This window comes from Sminthopsis crassicaudata, chromosome 3 (genome assembly GCF_048593235.1).
Source record: "Sminthopsis crassicaudata isolate SCR6 chromosome 3, ASM4859323v1, whole genome shotgun sequence".
Classification (NCBI taxonomy): domain Eukaryota; kingdom Metazoa; phylum Chordata; class Mammalia; order Dasyuromorphia; family Dasyuridae; genus Sminthopsis; species Sminthopsis crassicaudata.
In genome coordinates, this window is record NC_133619.1 from 330,853,933 (window position 1) to 330,873,552 (window position 19,620).

A 19,620-nucleotide genomic window follows, 5' to 3' on the forward strand; every position below is an offset into this window, starting at 1 on the left:
CCCTCCAAAAAAAACTCTCAAGATAAATAAGATTTTTAAAAAGAGTATGCTTCAGTGTGTATTCAGACAGAATCAGTTCTTTCTCTGAGTATGGATAACATTTTTCATCATAAGTCCTTCAAAGTAGTTTGGATAATTGTATTGCTGATAATAGCAGAATCATTCACAGATAATCATCCCACAACACTGCTATTACTTTGTACACAGTACATTTCATTTTGCTTGAGTTCAAGAAGGACTTTCCAGGTTTTTCTAAGAGCATCCTGCTCATTATTTTCCATAGTTCAATAATATTCCACCAAAATCACATACCACAGTTTATTCAGCCATTCTCCAATTGATGGATATTTCCTCAATTTCTTATTTTTTGCCTCAAGAAGAGAGCTGTTATAAATATCTTTGTACATATAAATCCTTTCTCTCTTTTAAAAAAAATCTCTTTTGGGAATCATACCTAGTAGTGGTATTGTTAGGTCAGAGGATAAGCATGATTTTATAACCTTTTGGGCATAGTTCATATCTTTTGATCATTTATCAATTGGGCAATAGCTCTTATATATATGTAAATATAAATTTGACTCAGCATCCTACACACTTGAGAATTAAGGTCTTCATCAGGAATACTTAGTTTTGGTCAATTTTTTTTCACATACTGTGTCAATTACTCATACTTGACAAATCACTAAAAGGACTTTCGATAATGTTGACTGAGATAGTCTTGTACTATGTGTCTCTTGTATTAATAAGACATGACTCCTGCACTCAAAAAAGTGTTCTTTTAAATATTCAAATGTTTGTAAAAGTCCATGTTATCAATTAAAGTCCAGTTAGTTGGGAATTTTATAATAAACCTTGATTTTTTTAAAACTGTCCATTACCTCCATGCCTTTAAAGATATTGATAATTTTTCCCCATGTGACTATTTCATCTATCTAATGAAACCAAAGTTGCATTATAATAATATTCTGTAATCTAATGAACTTGATTTATTGGTTAATCAGAGGAAATTCAATAGCACAGAGGATGAAATTGAAATTAACATTCTAATTTTAAATTTTAGCATTTTTAAGGCCATGAGTAAATGGTCTATTTCAAGAAAAAAAAAGAAAAGAAAAATACTAATAAAAAGTTAGCAGTCCTCTGGTCAACACACGAATGCCGAAAGTAGCAACACAAAGAAGAATTGGAATTTCTCTCACAGGTTTTGAATGACCACAGCACTTACCTGTTAGCCTACTGAACTTTTTCTTTGCATAGTTTATCTGCACATCCCACAGCAGATTTTCAATATGCAGCATCACAGGAATGATTCTGTTCAATCTTCCCCTAATCTCTAGTGTTGCCTTCCCAGGGCTGATATCCTCTGAGATGGAGACTTCAAAGTCATTCTTCAGATTAAACAACAGCTCGTGCTCCTCTTTGCCAAGGTAGAAGATATGATTGTTTTCAATAAAACAGCACTCCTGGGTCTGCAACAACTTGGCAATCCACTTTTTAGCAGAAGCCAGTTGTTCCTCATTGTTTCCTTCGAGGTGAATCAAAGGCGGTCTGACTTCTTCAAGTGCAGCTTCTTTTTGCCCTTCTCTGGACCACTGTGGAACTGAAGAAATTACCATGAACAGAAATATATGTATTATTTTAGATATCTGTATACAGCTTGACTTATATCTTGCCACTGGATGGCTCCAGATGGCTCTGGAGTGGACAGTGAGGTAAGTGACCTTGCACACCCTCCCTCATTTAAATTCAATTCACTTGCATGTCATAGCATCACCTCCCTGAAGTCATGGTCCTTTTTGAGAAGGAAGGGCAAACAACAAGACACATATGTAATATAGATAAAAGGCAGCTAGGTAGCAAGTGGATAAAGTGCTAGACTTGGAGTCAGAAAGTTCAGTTGTTTCAGTCTGAATCTTCCTCTCCCTATCTGGGGATCTCTAAGCAAAGACACTGGCATGCTGTGCCCTTTCCTTCTCCAGCTCATTTTACACATGTGGGGGCCATTAAGGTTAAGTGACTTGTCCAGGTTTATAAAGTTAGGAAGTATCTGAGACTGGGTTTGCACTTGGAAAGATGAGTCTTCCTGACTCTAGGGCCTCCACCTCTATCTCCTCCACCATTGAGCTGCCTTGGAATCAGGAAGACCCGAGTTCTATGATAAGTCATTTAACTTCTCAGTTTTCTCAACTATAATATGAGGATAATAATAACATCTGTCTCATAGGGTTGTAGTGAGGATCAAATGAAATGATGTCTGTAAGTACTTAGTATGGTGCCTGGCACTTATCTTCTATTAGAATGTAAGCTCGTTGAGGGCAAAGAGTATCTTATTTTGATTAGTTCATTCATCTTCTCTCTCCAAAGAGGGTTAAGGTCCTCTTGACTCCAAGGCCAGTGCTCTCACCACCTAAGCTGTCCCTAATCAACCTAATTCTTTCTTTCTTTATTTAGCTGAAGCAATTGGGGTTAAGTAACTTGCCCAGGGTCACACAGCTAGGAAGTGTTAAGTGTCTGAGTCCAGATTTGAACTCAGGTCCTCCTGACTTCAAGGCTGGAGCTCTATCCACTGCGCCACCTAGCTCACATTCTAATGGTGGAAACAACATACACTCAAGATGTGGAACATATGAATGGAAGTTGTTAGGAGGTATGAAGTATTGAGACATAAGAAATTCATCTTTAGTTATGATATCAGAGTCCTATTTTAGGAAATTTAAGTACTTTTTACCTATGCCTGCATGTTGTCAGAACATAAGGCAAAGATAGATGAAAACATTTCACACCTTTTAGAAAACTTGAGGGGTAAAGGAAATGCTTGTTTAAAACTTGTGAGATTTAATTAGGAACCATTTCAGCCTCTCAAACTTCAGTGATAAGATTGCCACAAATTTCTAAACTTGTATCATCCTCAATAATTTCTAACAGTTTACCTGGTGGGTCTTTTTTCACAAATGATATTGACTCCCAAAGCACAGTAATATCTAAAATGTACATAAACTTTAGAGTTTGAGAAATGCTTCATCCTAACCAGAAAACTGAGGCTAAGAGAGATTAGAGGATTTGGCCCAATGACAGCTTGTAAGTGTATGAGATAGAATTCTAACTCAGGTGTTCCTCATTTAAAGTCTAGCATTCTATCTATTCTATCCAATTGATATTAGGGATACAAAAGGCAGTGATCAACTTAGTAATTGGTGGCTGAAGAGTAAAACCCTTTCTCTGAATGACAATCTTCCTTTAATTATTTGTGATTTGAGCCTCCATCTTGCTTTATATTCAGGAACCCAGTGTCTCTCACCAGCTTCATAAAAGCCATTTGAGCTCATCTTTGTTGAACTGAATTAATGTATGCAAGAGTGAGCTAAGTTTAGGAGAGTTTGTGGCAGAATGAGCAGACACTTGAGTGGGATAATAAATAAGATCACCAGTCATCACATCAATGTTATCACATCTTTGTCATTATCCATTAGTTTTCTTAGGGAATTGTTCTCTTTGGAGTGTATTGAATGTTTGCTATTACCTTCAAACCTTTTATCACTTTCTTCATTCATTTTTGGTGCCATCTGTCCCATATACTTGGTCTTCATCTCAGCCAACTTACTTTTGAAAATCTGCAGAAAGCAAAAAGTAAAAAAAAAATTGCCAACTAATGCAACAGCTATTATTATATGGACATGTATGGTGCTTATACACATAAGACTGGAGATTTAAAGCAATAAGGAACCTTAGAATCTATCTTTAATTTTAGAAATGAGGAATTGGTGCCCTGATGTGGTCAAGTGATTTCTGTTGAAAAGGATTTAAATACATAGTAATAAGTAAACGTTTTCTTAATATGGTCATATCTACCTAAAAACAAGAGTTACTTTTATATGTAATGAGGATAAATAAGGGCCCATCTAACAATGTCAAAGATATCCATTCTCACCACTGCTATTGGATATTATACTAGAAAGACTAGCTATCATAGTAAGAACAGAAATAGAGGGAATGAGCAAAGTCAAAAAGGAAACTAAATTATCCCTTTCTGCAGACTATGTGATGGTTTACTTGGAGAACTCTAGAAAGTCAACTAAAATTAATTGAAAGAATTTCACCAAAGCTGCAGGATATAAGATCAATTTACATAATCTTTCTGTATATTAACAAGAAAATGCAGCAGGAAGACATGGAGAAATTCCATTTTAAAAGAAACTGTATAAAAGGCTCAGAAGTACAAATATCAACACACAAAACAGCTATATAAATACAACTATAAAACACAGTGGAAATGAAATAGGCCTAAACAATAGAGAAATATTGTTTGTCAGTAGGCCAAACTAATAAAATTATAAAATGACAATACCACCTAACAATTCACTTATTCAGTGTCATGTCAATCAAGCTGCCAAAGGATTATTTTATAAAACAAGGGAGAAAAATACACAATTCACCTAGAGGAAGAAGTTTCTAGAATTTCAGGAAAAATCATGAAAAAAAGTAGGAGCAAAGAGCTCAAAGCAATACCATATTTCAAATATTATCAGAACAATTTGGGAGTATACATACACACACACACACACACACACACACACACACAAATAAAATTGTAGCTATTCTTTAACACAAAAAAGTGAAAATTACCATAGTGCCCATCAGTTGAGAAATGAAATACTAATTATTGTCTATGAATGAAATGGTATATTACTGTACCAGACGAAATGATAAAAGGAAAACATTTATGAACTGATGCAGAGTGGAATGTGCAGAATATAATTATACAATAAATACAATACAGTAAGTACAAGCAACTTTGAAAAACTTAATATCTTTAACCAATGCAATGACTATTGATGATTCCAGAGCACTGACCTATGTATTTCTTTGACAGTAGCAATAATCATAATGCAGAATAAGAGGCACATTTTTAAATATAATTAATGTGTTTTATTTGACTACACATAATTGTTGCAAGGCTTTTGCCTTTCTATGTTTTTTTTAACTGGAGAGTAAGATGATGAAAGATAAAATGAATGCCTATAATTTGAAAAACAAATAAAATTTTCTAAAAGGAAATTGAAAAAAATATGGCTGGAGCTTAGTTCAGTAAAAAAAGGATAAGTGATACAAATTTAACTGTTCTTGATATAAAAGCCAGGGCTGAAACCTAGAGAATGGAGAGTTCTCTGAAGGAATCAATGTAGAGAGAGAAGAGTATAAGGGAAAAAAATCACTATGAAAGAACATCCACAGTTAAGGAGTGAGAAGAATAAAAAGAGCTAGCAATGGAAACAAAAAAGGAGAAGCAGTTGTGCTAAACATGACCTACAAGAATTGGAACAGTTGTTAAAAATCATCTTATCCAATACATCATTTTGCAAAGAAGAAAATGAAATCCAAATAGGTGAACCTGGCCAAAATCACATAGAGAGTAGGTAATCAACACAGGAATAGAACAAATTTCTTCTGATTCTAAATCTGACAGCAGGCATTCCATGAAAGTACAAGGTCTACTTCTGATACATACTAATCATGAGATCTTGAGTAAGTCACTTAACTTCTCAGTGCTCTAAGCAGTGTTCTAGGATTGCATAATAAGTGGCAGAGAAGCAATCAACCTAAATTAGTAAAGAGAATTTCTTAAACAAGGTGTCCCTTTTAATCCAGGAAATTGATTCAATTGGAGCCATAGATTCGATCCTTCTCCCTCCTAGAAGGCAATACAAAGCAAATAGCAAACTGTAACACTGCCCAAATAGAATCAATAATATATCTTGCCTCAGATAATTTGCTGTCATTTGGAAAGATCACAAAATTCACAAGCAGTTTTTTTTGTGGGTAGTCCTTAGAAAATCGTAAAACTTCCTCCAACATAATATGAGCTGCTTTTTCTTTTGGGATGCCAATGTTGCCAGTTCCAAGAGCAGGGAAGGAAAGTGAATTTATATTGTGCTTACGGGATGTTTCTAAGCATTTCATCACTGCATCTTTCAGAATCTGTAAGGAAGTAGAAAATTATTTCTTTTTACTTTATATATGTATATTTATATATTATATATTATCATATACATTATAATAATAATATATTAATATTGTATATATATATTAACAACACTTCAAAAACATTATTTTTCTTATCAACTTGACAAATATAAAAAGGACAGGAAAAAGAAGAGTATATATGAGATGGTGAATTGTTATTCCTTTACCTCTTGGAATCTAAAGTATCTATTAAATGTAACTTGGTTGTGGCAGCCCTTTTTGTAGTACAAGAAACTGGAAACTGAATAGATGTCCATCAATTGGAGATTGGCTGAATAAATTGTGGTATATGAATATTATAGAATATTATTGTTCTGTAAGAAATGACCAGCAGGATGCTTTCAGAAAGACCTGGAGAGACTGACATGAACTGATGCTGAGTGAAATGAGCAGAACCAGGAGATCATTATACACTTCAACAACAAGTCTATCGGATGATCAATTCTGACGGAAGTGGCTCTCTTCAACAAAGAGATGAACCAAACCAATTCCAATTGTTCAGTGATGAAGAGAGCCATCTACACCCAGAGAGAGGACCATGGGAGTTGAATGTGGCCCAGAACATAGCATTCTCACTCTCTGTTGTTGTTTGCTTGCATTTTTTTCCAGTTTTTTTTTCCTTCTTGATCCGATTTTTCTTGTGCAGCAAGATAATTGTATAAATATGTATACATTTATTGGATTTAACATACTTAACATATATTGGACTACCTGCCATCTAGGGGAAGGGGTAGGAGGAAGGAGGGGATAATTTGGAACAGAAGGCTTTGCAAGGGTCAATGTTGAAAAATTACCCATGCATATGATTTGTAAATAAAAACCTTTAATTTTAAAAAAAGTTAATAAAGTTACCCTATATTTAAAAAAAAAAAGTAACTTGGTAGTTCTTACACAGCCTTGCTCATTTATATCACCTTTTAAACTTCCTTCTGTTATCTTCAGTGAATTTTTAAAAAAATGTTTAATTGGCATTGTCCTAATAATACATTCATTTACTTTTATAACATGTCTACTTTATACAGCCCCTTCTCTTTTCTAACTATTCTGTTGGTGTATCTGCCTGCCTCAAATCTCTCCTCACTCCAATCCATTCTCCATTCAGCCATTGACAGGATTTTTCTAAAATTCAGGTTTAATCATATCACCTCCTACTCAGTAAACTTCAGTGGCTCTCAATCACCTCCAGGATCAAAACTAAAATCTTCTCTTCAGCACTCAAGGCCTTCAGAATCTACCATCCCCTTCCAGTCTTTTTAATGCATTATTTCCCCTTCATGTGCTCTTTAATCCTACGATACTGGTCTCCTCACCAGTCCATGAACAAGATACTCCATCTCTCTCTGTTCTGGGCATTTTCTCTGTCACGCATCCCTAGAATATTCTCCTTCATTTCCACCAGGTGACTTCCTTGGCTTCCCTTAAGTTCCACCTAAAATCCCACCTTCAATTGGAAGCCTTATCCAACTCCTCTTAATTCTAATGTTGTTCCATTCTTAATTTCCTATTTATCCTATATTTAGCTTTATGTCACTCACAGTAGATTTTGAGATTCATGAAGACAAGGTCTGTCTTTTGCCCCAAGTGCTTAACATGCCTACTACATATTAGGAACCTAATAAATATTGACTGCCTTAATAAGTATATTTTCTTCCTTTGCTTTTTAAAAAACTTGATCTATGATTTTACTGTTATAGTAAACAAACCTTTTCTTACCAATGCAAATCAGAAGTACCTGTATAATTTAGTCTTAAGGAGTTTCCTGGGCACCAAAAGACAAAATAACTTGGTCAGAGTCACAGAGTCATACGTGTTCAGAAACTATACTTCAATCCAAGCTGTTTAGATTTTAATGCTGATTTTTGTCCACACCACTAAATCACTTCTCTTGATTTTCTAATCATTGAACTTCATACGTTCCCTGGTCTGACATTGGAACATTATTGAAAACATAAAATATTCTAATTAATCATGGTAATTAGTCATTAGTAATAAATAACATTTCAAGGATATCTCCTTGTCCAAAGATTTCTTAACTCCATGAAATAATTCAGTTCATTTACATAACCAAAGAGAAGTACCCATTAGGCCTGAGAAAATACTAGCTATGCAGCTGTCCACCACCAAGGGTCCAGGAAAAGAGGGATTACTAACATGTTAGATTAAGAATGGGAAATGTCCCTTTATTCCACTCTCTACTAAGACACAAACAAGGAGGCAACCCCCCCCAAATTAAGGGGTTATTAAGAGTCTGGAACTAGTGGTCACTTTGCCACAAGCCTGCTATTTGTGGTAATTCCAACAACTGTGCTCACTGTCATTAGGCAAAGATGCATCTAGCAAGGACATAATGTCTGCAACATAGTCCTAACCTTGACCACATGTTCTGTCCCTCACTTAGAAAATGTTAGTGAAAAATAGTTGAGTAAAATATCTTTATCTGGGACTAAAAGTCTACTTTGTCACATGATTTGTTGTGCCCACCCCCACCACTCCAGTGCTCTCCCAGTCAGTCTCAAGGATTGTAATAGAGTGAAAGACATTAGTCTCTACTCTCTGCTTTACATCTCTGCCCCATGAATAAGTGGCCTCTTTTGCCACAAAACCTTTCCTACCATCATTCCTACTAACCATCCAGTTGCTTAAAAAAATCTACTCTGACTGTGTATTTTTCCTGCCCAGCAAACTTCTACTTGCAGAAACAACTAGAATGGGATCATCTTCTGTCAAACTGAAACCCCCTTCTTCCCAGTTTCATCTCTATCCAATTCTATTCCATCTCTACTTGGTTCTTCTCACTCTCTGTACTCCCATTCAATCTGTGTTTATTTTTTCTCCCACACTTTGTCTTCTGGAACTCCTTAGCTTTTTTCTGGGATTCACCCCATCCCTGGCCATTCTCTCCAGTGCTGGTTTTTCTTTTACTCACACTTGGCCAGGATGAAGAGTTCCTCTATGATGTCACTAGTCTCTCCTTTTCTATATTCAGCAGTCTTCTTTATGTGAGTGTTCATTAATCCAGCTATCTTATCGTTTAGATTGTTGTTATTGCCATATACTGACCTCTAACTCATTGATCTCTCTTTAATTTTTGTTGATTTCATTTGTTTTGATAACATTTTCATTTTTAATCATATCTCTTTTCCCTCCATTTCCCAGTCATGTCTTATATCAAAGAATAAAAAAGAGGGAGGGAAAGTAGTTAGTAAAACTAATCAGCACACCAACCTAATCAAGGAGCATATGTTATGTTCCACACTCAAAGTCTGCAAAGAGAAAGAGGTATATTTTCTCAATTCTTTTTTTAACTACAAGCTTGGTTAGTGACATTATTATTTCCATTCATTACATTGCAGTTATTATGTATATTATTTTCCTATTTCTGTTTACTTTACTTCCCATATGTCCATGTAAGTCTTACCACACTGCTATGAATTTGTCATATTTGTCAATTCTTACACTATTTCATGAGGAAGCTAGATGGTATATAGTAGGTACAGCACTAAATTTGGAGTCAAGAAGATTTATCTTCCTGAGTTCAATTCTGGCTTCAGACACTAGCTTTGTGATCCTGTGCAAGTCAAGTGACAAACTCTGCCTTAGTTTTTTCATCTGTGTAAGGAGCTGGAGAAAGAAATGGCACACCATTACAGTATCCTTGCCAAAAGAACCCTACATGGGTCACAGAAAGTAGGATATAAATAAAACAATTGACAGCAACATATTATTCCACTAATATACTATTAATTGTGGTGCAGTTATGAGCCAAAATTAGTTTTGCTATTCCCCAATCAATAGGCATCTACTTTGACTTCAATTCTTTGTTACTACAAAAAATGGTGCCATGGGGGCAGCCAGGTGGCCAGCTCTGAAGTTAGGATGACCTGAGTTCAAATCTTGCTTCAGACACTTAACACTTCCTAGCTGAGTGACCCTGGGCAAGTCCCTTAACCCCAACTGCCTCAGGGAAAAAAAAAAAAGATGCCATGAATACTTTTGTGTCTGGAACTATGTCACTGATCTCCTTGAAGTATAAGCCCATCAGAGACATCTCTAGGTCAGAACATTTTAGTTGATATAATAATTAATTTTACTAGATATCTTTTTCCTTTCTTTTTTGTTTTTGGTTAAAAGAGATAGAGCTTTAGGGAGTGATAAAGGAGGAATATATTCATATAATACTTTAAAAAAGATATCAATAAAAAATTAAAAAGCAAAAAGAGGATGGGTCAATTTGGAGGAGAAACATTTTTAGAATCTACTATGACTGAACAAAAATGCATTAATATGCATAGCACAAATTGAAGCAAAAGGAATACTATTGTTATTACTATTATTACTAACTACCCCCATAACCATCATCATCATCATCACCTTCACCATCACTATCACCACCACTACCATCACTACTGTAAAACCTAGCACTGATATGCTGCTTTAAAGTTTGCAAAGTGCTTTACAAATATTATTTTATTTTATCTTCACAATAACCTGAAATGTAGGTACTATTATTAATCCCCATTTTAGAGGTGAGGAAATGAAAGAGCAAATGTTAAATGATTTACCCATAGTCATTCACCTAGTTAGTATCTCAAACCAAATTTGAACTCATCTTCCTCTAGATTCAGCACTGTAGCCATTCCCCCACCCTCAGCTTCTCATAATACAAATATATGGTAAGATCAGAGAAGAATAGTATCAGGAACACTCAAGGCTAGCAAGAAAAACTATTTTTTTAAAAAATGTGTTTTTTCAAGCTATATAGGCTAGAAAAAAAATAAAGAAAGACAGGATCTTCTTAGAGGGGTGAAATAATTAAATCTAATTAACAATAAAGCAAAATTAATTGAATCTTTAATTCTGTTTTCTCTGCCTTGGAAAAGACAAAACTAAAACAGTCAGTATAGGGTTTATACCTAATATACGTAAGCAGATATTGAGAGTCTCAACTGCTTTAGGGGAACTTATGTTAGCAGGCCCCAATAAACAACCTTCTTGGCCTGATATCTTTAGTGAACCAATTTCAATGGACTTGAACAAAATGGGAGTGTCTAAGTGTCTTCTGGGGAAGACTCAGTGGGGTCTGATAATTGTCTTCAAGTTTCTGAAAGGTTATTGTATGGAAAAAGAATTAGATATATTCTGGTTGACTCAAAAAGCTAGAAGCAGGAGGAAAGTGAGAAAGTAATATACAATTAACATTGATCTAGGAGGAAAAAATTCTTATTAGTAATTAAACCCACCCCAAATTAGAATGAACTACTTTGGTAGGTAGTTGAGTTCCCCTTTATTAGAAGTATTCAATCAGAAACTGGATAATCATTTATTAGTTACATGTAATGGGGGATTGGAGGGTAGAGGATATAGACTGAACTAAAATCACCACTGAAGTATTTTTAAAATTCTGTGATTCTGTGATTGCATGGTCATCTTTCTCCTGAGTTCTAACTGTATCAGAAACTGAGTGCTTAACATCTCCCTTTGAATGGGACACAAGCATCTCAAACTCAGTTGTTCAAAATAGAACTTATAACCTTCAACCCTCACAAAAATCTGTCCTTCTTCCTAACTTCTTTGTTCTTTGAAACCTTGAAATCAATCTCAATTCTTCACTCTTTTTTTTTATCATGCTCCACCCCAATATCTAATAACTTCCCAATTCCTATAGATTCTGCCTCCCTATCTCCTCTTACAAACTTTTCCTTCTCCCCACTTATATTACAAACATCATGGTTCAGGCCCTAACTCCTTTTTGTCAGTACCACTACACTAGATTACTACTTTTTTTTTTTTTCATCCCCAATCTCTCCGATCTATCTACCATACAGAAACTTGGGAAGTTCTCAAGCCATAGAAAGTAAGGGAATCAAGCAATTGGTCAGAAAGAGATTATAGAAAACCTTTGTCCTAGTACTGTATGCAAGATAGAGTGCTGTTTGGCAACTCCTCTACCTATATTTAGTTTTGGGTCATGATTCCAGGGCAGAAAAAAGTGATTACTCCTTGAAGGAGCAGGAACATTGAGGAGCAATATTACTTTTGGTTGAAAGGGAATAGGAACTCTAAGAAGCTGTATAACTTGTGGTAGCAAAAAACCTTTTACTGAATCATAACACCTTGAAAGCACCAAAAACTTCCAGATCCCTAGAACTAGCTCTGAAAACAACTATGCAAAAAACAATAACAACCCTTAAGGTTAGGACAGTGCCTTTCCCCACCCTAAGAAGAGAGCCTAACTACAATATAAAGTTCAAAGTCAAGAAATAGACTAGAAAAATGAGAAATTTTTTTTAAAAAAATCTGACCATAAAAAGCTATTGTGATGACAGCAAAGGTCAAGGGAAAAACTCAAAAGGAGACAACAGTGTTAAAATATCCACAAGCAAAGCTAGAAAAAAATATGAATTGTACACCATCCAAATAAGAATTTCTGGAAGAGCAAAAAAACTTTTTTTAAATCAAAGCATGATAGAAAAGGGAAAAGAAATGAGAACAATGCAAGAAAAGTATGAAAAGGGAATTGCTAATTTGGTAAAAAGAGACACATAAATACTGGAGAAAATAACAATTTGAAAAATAGAATCGCTCGGTGTAAAAAAAGGTACAAAAGTTCACCAAAGAAAATAATTGCTTCAAAAGTACAATTGGGCATGTGGAAGCTAATTACTCCATGAGAGATTAAGAAATAATAAAAATCAAGTCAAAAGAATGAAAAATTGAAAAAAAATGTAAACTCTCCCATCAGAAAAACAACTGGCCTGAGAAAAAAATCAAGGAGAGATAATTTGAGAATTATTGGACTATCTGAAAGTCATGATCAAGGAAAGAATCTAGATATCAAACTTCAAGAAATTACATAGGAAAACTGTCTTGCTATCCTTGAACAAAGGATAAAATAATAAAAAAATAACCTCCTAAGAGATTACAAAATGAAATATTATTACAAATGTCCTAGGTCAAAGAGAAAACATTTCAAGTAGCCAGAAAAAAAAAAACAAACTATTCAAATTCTATGGAACTTCTAACTACTATGGCATAAGGATCACACAAGATTTAACAGATACCATGTTAAAAGAATGGAGGGGAAATGGTTGTTAAAATTTGTCTTTATGTACAATTGAGAAAAAATACAATAACTTTTTTAAAAAGTTAAAAAGGAATAGAGGGCTTAGAATATGATATTCTGAAAAATAAGGAACTAGTATTCCAACCAAGAATAATGTGTTCATCAAAACTGCGTATAATCTTTCACTAGAGATGTAGAAATTTTGACATCCAAATATAAGATTGAAGAGAAGCATTAAAAGATAAACATGAAAGAGAAATTATAAGGGACTCAATAAATTCTATGTAGGAAAAAGATAAATACACTTCCTAAGAACTTTATCATTATTCAGGCAATTAGAAGGTCTCTACAAAGAGAGAGAGCACAAGAGTGAGTCAATTATGTAGGAATGATTTTTAAAAATGGATAAGCTAGAAAGTAGAATGCACTAAAACAAGCATACAAAAAAGAGCTTTTATAGTGGAGGATGAAATTGTGGAAATGTTTGAACCTCATTCTCGTTAGAATTGGTTCCAAGAGGGATGTATACACACACACACACACACACATACACATGGGAAGAAGAGAAGAGAGAGGCAATAAATAAGACAGGGCAGATTAAGGGAGGTGGTGCTCAAATTAAAGGAACATTTGAATAGTAACAGGGTCAAAAGAGAGAAGGATAAACAGAATGGATGTACAAGTAAACTCTACTAAATATTTAAGGAATAATTAATCTAATAATATATAAACTATTTTTAAAATAGGTAAAAGATTCCTATCAAATTCCTTTTGTAACACAAATATGATTTTGATACTTAAAACTAGGGAGAGCAAAATCAGAGAAAGAAACTTATGACCCAATTTCTAAAATGAATATTGATGCAAAAAAGTTGAATAAAATATTAGCAAAATTGCAGCAGTATATCACAAAAATCAAATACTATGACAAGATGGGATTTATACCAGAAATGCAAGGATAGTTCATTACTTGGAAAATTTTCACCATAATTGACTATATCAATAATAAAATCAAAAGAAATAAAATGATTATCTTCATAGATGCAGAAAAATATTTTGATAAAATATAACACCTATTTCTATTAAAAACACCAGAGAACATAGGAATAGATGGAGCTTTTTAAAAATAATAAGTAATATTTAATTGAAACAAAGAGCAAGCATTCTTTTTAATGCAGATAAGCTAGAATTCTTACCAGTAAGATTAGTGGTGGAGCAAGGATGTTCATTATCACCACTATTATTCAAATTATGTGAAAAATGCTATCAATATGAAAAAGAAATCAAAGGAATTAAAACAGGCAAAGAGGATACAAAACTATTATTCTTTGCAGATGATATGATGGCAAACTTAAAGAACTCCAGAAAATTTGCTGGAAAACTAGTTGACACAATAAACAATTTTAGCAAAATTACAGGCTGTAAAATCAACCCATATAAATTGCCAGTGTTTCTACATCTTACCAACAAAACCTAATTTTTAAAAAGGGAAAGAGAAATTAAAGTAACTGTAAACATTATAAAATACTTGAAAGTTTGCCTACAAAGACAATATAAACATAATTACAAAACACTTTTCACACAAATATATAAAGATCTATATGAATAGAGAAATATTCAATACATGGGTAAGTCAAATTATAAAAATGACAATTCTACCTAAATTAATCTATTTATTCATATCAATGCTATAGCAATAAAACTAGCAAAAATTATTTTAAATATAGAAAAATAACAAAATTCATTTGGGAACCACAAAAGTTCAAGAAAATCAAGAAAATGATTGATGATTTTTTTTAATGTAAAGGAATATAACATGGCAATACCAGATATTAAACAATATTGTCAAACTAGTAAGCCCCAAAACAATCTGGTTCTGATTAAGAAATAGAGTGGTGGATCAGTGAAATAGGTGAGGTACATAATACATAGTAGTAAATGACCACAGTAATCTCGTGTTAGATAAACCTAATAATCTAAGCTTTGGAGGCAAGAATTCACCACTTCACAAAAATTGCTGAGAAAACTGGAGAGCAGTTTGGCAAAAAAGTAAGCATAGACTAACAATTCATTTGGTATACCAAGATAAGGACAAAATGAGTACATGATTTAGACAAAAAGAGTGATATCATAAGTAAATTAATGGAGCATGGAAAATTTTACCTGTCAGATGTAGGGATAAAGAGTTTCTGAGTAAACAAGAAGCAGAAAGGATCATGAGAAGTATAATGAATTATTTTAATTATATGATATTAAAAGATATTTGCACAGACAAAACCAGTGCAGCCAAGATTAGAAGGAAAACAAAAAATGGGAAAATTTTAAGGCAAGTTTCTCTGTTAAAAGCTTCATTTCTCAAAAATATAAGGAACTGAGTCAAATTTATAAAAAAAAGCTACTCAATTGATAAATGGTCAAAGGATATGAATAGGCACTTTTCTTTTTTTTAAATAATAGATTTTTCTTTTCAAAATATGTGCAAAGATAGTTTTCAACATTTACCCTTGGAAAACCTTATGTTCCAAATTTTTCTCCATCCCTTCCTCCAACTCCTCCTCTAGCAGCAAGTAATCCAATATATGTTAAGCATGTACAACTCATATATATATATATATAGATAGATAGATAGATAGATAGATGTATAACCACATTTATCATGCTGCACAAGAAAAATTAGATCAAAAAGGAAAAAAAAAGAGAAAAAAAAAAAACAAAAAAAAAAAAACACCAAATAACAACCAAAAAAAGTGAAAAAACTATGTTGTGATCCCAACAGTCCTGACAATTCTCTCTCTGGATGTAGATGGCTTTGTCCATCACAAGTCTATTGGAATTATGTGCAATGGTCTCTTGTTTCTACTCATTTCATTTAACATCAGTACATGTAAGTTTCCAGGCCTTTCTGAAATCATCCTGTTGGTCATTTCTTACAGAACAACAATATTCCATAACATTTATATATCATAGCTTATTCAGCCATTCCCCAACTGATTGAATAGGCAATTTTCAAAAGAACAAATCAAAGTTATCAAAAGTCACATGAAAAAATACTCTAAATAACTACTGACCAGAGAAATGTACATTAAAACAACTCTGATATATCACCTCAAATCTATCAGATTAGCTAACATGACAAAAAAGGAAAATGATAAATGCAGGCGAAATTGTGGGAAAATTGGGACAAGAGTGCACTGTTCATGGAATTATGAATTGGCCTACCCATTCTGGAGAATATTTTGGAACTATGTCAAAAGGCCTATAAACTGTGGCCCAGCATATATGTGTGTGTGTGTGGATGTTTGTATGTGTGTACATATGTATACAACTACTATTAAATCTGTATCTCAAAGAGATAAAAGAAAAGTGAAAAGATCCCTTACATATAAACATATTTATATAGCTTGTCCTGTGGTGGCTAAGAATTACAAATTGATGGGAGGCCCATAGATTGGTTGAACAAGTTGTAGTATGTAATTGTAATGCACTACTATTGTGCTGTAAGAAATGATGAACAGATGTGTTTCAAAAAAACCTAGAAGATTTTCATGAACTGATTCTGAGTAAAGTGAGCAAATCCAAGAGAACACTGTACACAGTAAAAGCAATATTTTACAGATAACCAACTTTAATAGACTTTGCTCTATTCAGCAATACAATGATCTAAGACAACTGTAAAAGACTTGTGATGGAAAATGTTATCCATAACCAGAGAAAGAACTATGGAGTCTGAATAAAGATTGAAGTACAGTATTTTCATTTTTGTTGTTACTTTTTCTTTCTTTGTTTTTCCCTTTGAGTCTGATTCTTTTTTTCACATCATGACTAATATGGAAATATGTGATTATGACAGCCCAAATATAACCTATATCAGATTGAGTTCCACCTTGAGAAGAGATGAAGGGATTGACGGAAGGGAAAAAAAAGAAATCAAAATCTTATAAGAGCAAATGCCAAGAACTGATAAATAAATTAAAATATATTTTAAAAATAAATTACAAAAATATGACCAGAAAAATCTGTGAAAACATATGTGAATTGAATTATAGCAAAACAAGCACAACCAAAAGAATATCATATACTTAATGACAATTTGTAATGATCAGCTTCTGTGAAAATTTTGGATCCTCAGTTCAAGACTAAAATTTTTGATTAAAAATTTTGTTCACATCCCGAGAATTCTGATGAATTCTTAGTGCAAAATTGAAGCATACTTTGTACTTTATGCTTTCCATCGTTGTTGGGGGTTTTGGCAACATGGCTAGTGTGGAAATTTGTTTTGCCTGATTTCAAGTGCATAATTGATATTATAATACTTGCCTTCCCAATGGATGGGGAAGCAGACTGGAGGGAAAAAGAGAACTTTTGGAACTCAAAACTTTTTTTTAAATAATTTATGCTACTGCTTACTGAATATAGAGGAAAAAAGAGAAAGAATATAATTTACTATTTCCACAGCAATGTAAATTGCTAAAATCATTAAGAGGAAGGTGAATACTGAGTAATAAAAAAATAAAAATCTTCCCCTACATCATGGAAAAGAAGAGAAGATAATCAGGGCAAAATATTGTGTGTGTGTGTGTATGTGTGTGTGTGTGTGTGTGTGTGTGTGTGTGTGTGTTTTCACATAAATTTCCCATATCGGATATTTTGCTTTAATTATTTTTTTTTGTTTCCACAACCATAAAATAGAGATGACATTAGTACCTACTTCCCAGGCTTCCTGTGAGAGTCAAGTGAAATTACATAGATATAAAGAAATAGAGGTAAATACACATACATTTCTATAGGTATACATATATAAAATATGTTGCAAATTTTAAAATGTGAATAAATAGTAAATATTATCCATCAAAATCTAACTTGGGAATTATTAGATTCCCATTTTTTTATTAGAGGTGGGAAATTATTATAATATAAAGATATTGCTCTAATGTAAACACATAATATAAAAGATATCAATAAGTTGTATTTTATACAACTATATGGAGATAGATTTTAAATATAGGGAAATTAATAAATAACTAAGCTTCTATGGTTTCCTACTGCATATATGACAAAATACATTTTCAAGGGAACAGTTAAAGTCCTCTACAATCTCTCTTTAACCTATAATTCTAAACTGATTTCAGAATATTTACCATACAAAGTTTATAGGCTGCTCTTCCTGCCTAGAATAATCTCTTCTCACATCTGCCTGTTGAAATCTCTATTTGTATGTATGGGATTACCTGTCATGGGGGGGGGGGAGTGGAGGAAGGGGATAATTTGGAAAAATGAATAAAAAAAAAAATCTCTATTTGTATTTATATCTCAACCTACATGACACTTTCTATACTAGGCTTCACCTGGTCCCTTCCTACTTTTGGTGCGCATACTATCCCCCACACATGAGTCTGAATATTTTCTTTGTATTTGCATTCTATGTATTTGTGCCAACTCCCTCCCACTTAATCCATCCCCAGAAGTAAGCTCCTTGAAAGGTAAGCTGTTTTTATGTGTTTTTGAGACAAAAGCTTTTTTTGTATCCAAACTTCTAACACAGCTACATGGCTTATAATAAGCACTTAATAAATTTATCTGATCCGAGTTCAAATCTGATCTCAGACACTTAACACTTCCTAGCTGTGTGACCCTGGGCAAGTCACTTAACCCTAACACTCAAAAATAAATAAATAAATAAATTTACCTTCTTTCCATCATTGATAGGAGGCCATACTACGTGGTACACATGTCGACAGGTTAAGTTGAATCCTGGTGTGACAATTACCAACTCTCCAACTTTAGATGTTTCAGACAAATTTTGAAAAACTTTCTCTAGTTTAGTGCCTGCTTGGTCAAGAATTGCTTTTGATATACGTCCAGATGAAAAAGAATTTTTAACTGATATAGAATTCACAATTACATCCACCTGAAAAAGGAAAAAAAAAAATAACTGGATACCAGATTTGATATTAGACCATTATTACTTCATAGAGATTTCACATGGGTTACTGCTCTTATCTTTCACATAACCTCCCAGATTCTAATTTCCTGCCACCCCTCCAATCATAGTCCACATTGCTAAAATAATCACCTTCCTGACAGAACTAAGACCGTCATTTCTCCTCCTAAAAGGCTATGTGTTTCTATAGCACAGTTTTTGATGTTTCATTTCCCCTACAAATTAACAAGTTCCTATGCCCAAAGGGCTATAAAACTGCTGGAACTCTTGTCTTCCCAGAAATCAGCTGGAGTCAGGATCATTAAACGTCTTTATTCTTTTTTTTTGTTTGTTTGGTTTTTTTTCCCCCTGAGGCTGGGGTTAAATGACTTGCCCAGGGTCACACAGCTAGGAAGTGTTTAGTGTCTAAGTTCAGATTTGAACTCGGGTCCTCCTGAATTCAAGGCTGGTGCTCTATCCACTGCGCCACCTAGCTACCCCAAACGTCTTTATTCTTGATCTTTTATGGTCAAGGTCAGGGGATTAAATCTAGCAATCTCACACACACCTTCCTCCCTCAAACGCAGGAGAAACTGACTCAGCGTCTGTGTCTCAA

General features: G+C 33.7%; 1 protein-coding gene across 4 annotated transcripts in view; it reads right to left on the reverse strand.

The window, feature by feature from the left end:
* The window catches only part of PARP9 (poly(ADP-ribose) polymerase family member 9), a 46,930-nt gene that overhangs the window by 8,121 nt on the left and 19,189 nt on the right, over nucleotides 1-19,620 (reverse strand). For all 4 annotated transcript variants that reach the window (XM_074301389.1, XM_074301393.1, XM_074301391.1 and 1 more), the window contains 4 exons: nucleotides 18,771-18,992; nucleotides 5,758-5,976; nucleotides 3,521-3,611; nucleotides 1,226-1,600 (listed from right to left, as the gene is read on the reverse strand). In XM_074301389.1, coding sequence (XP_074157490.1) covers nucleotides 1,226-1,600; nucleotides 3,521-3,611; nucleotides 5,758-5,976; nucleotides 18,771-18,992 — 907 coding nt within the window. The remainder of the gene's footprint in view (nucleotides 1-1,225; nucleotides 1,601-3,520; nucleotides 3,612-5,757; nucleotides 5,977-18,770; nucleotides 18,993-19,620) is intronic.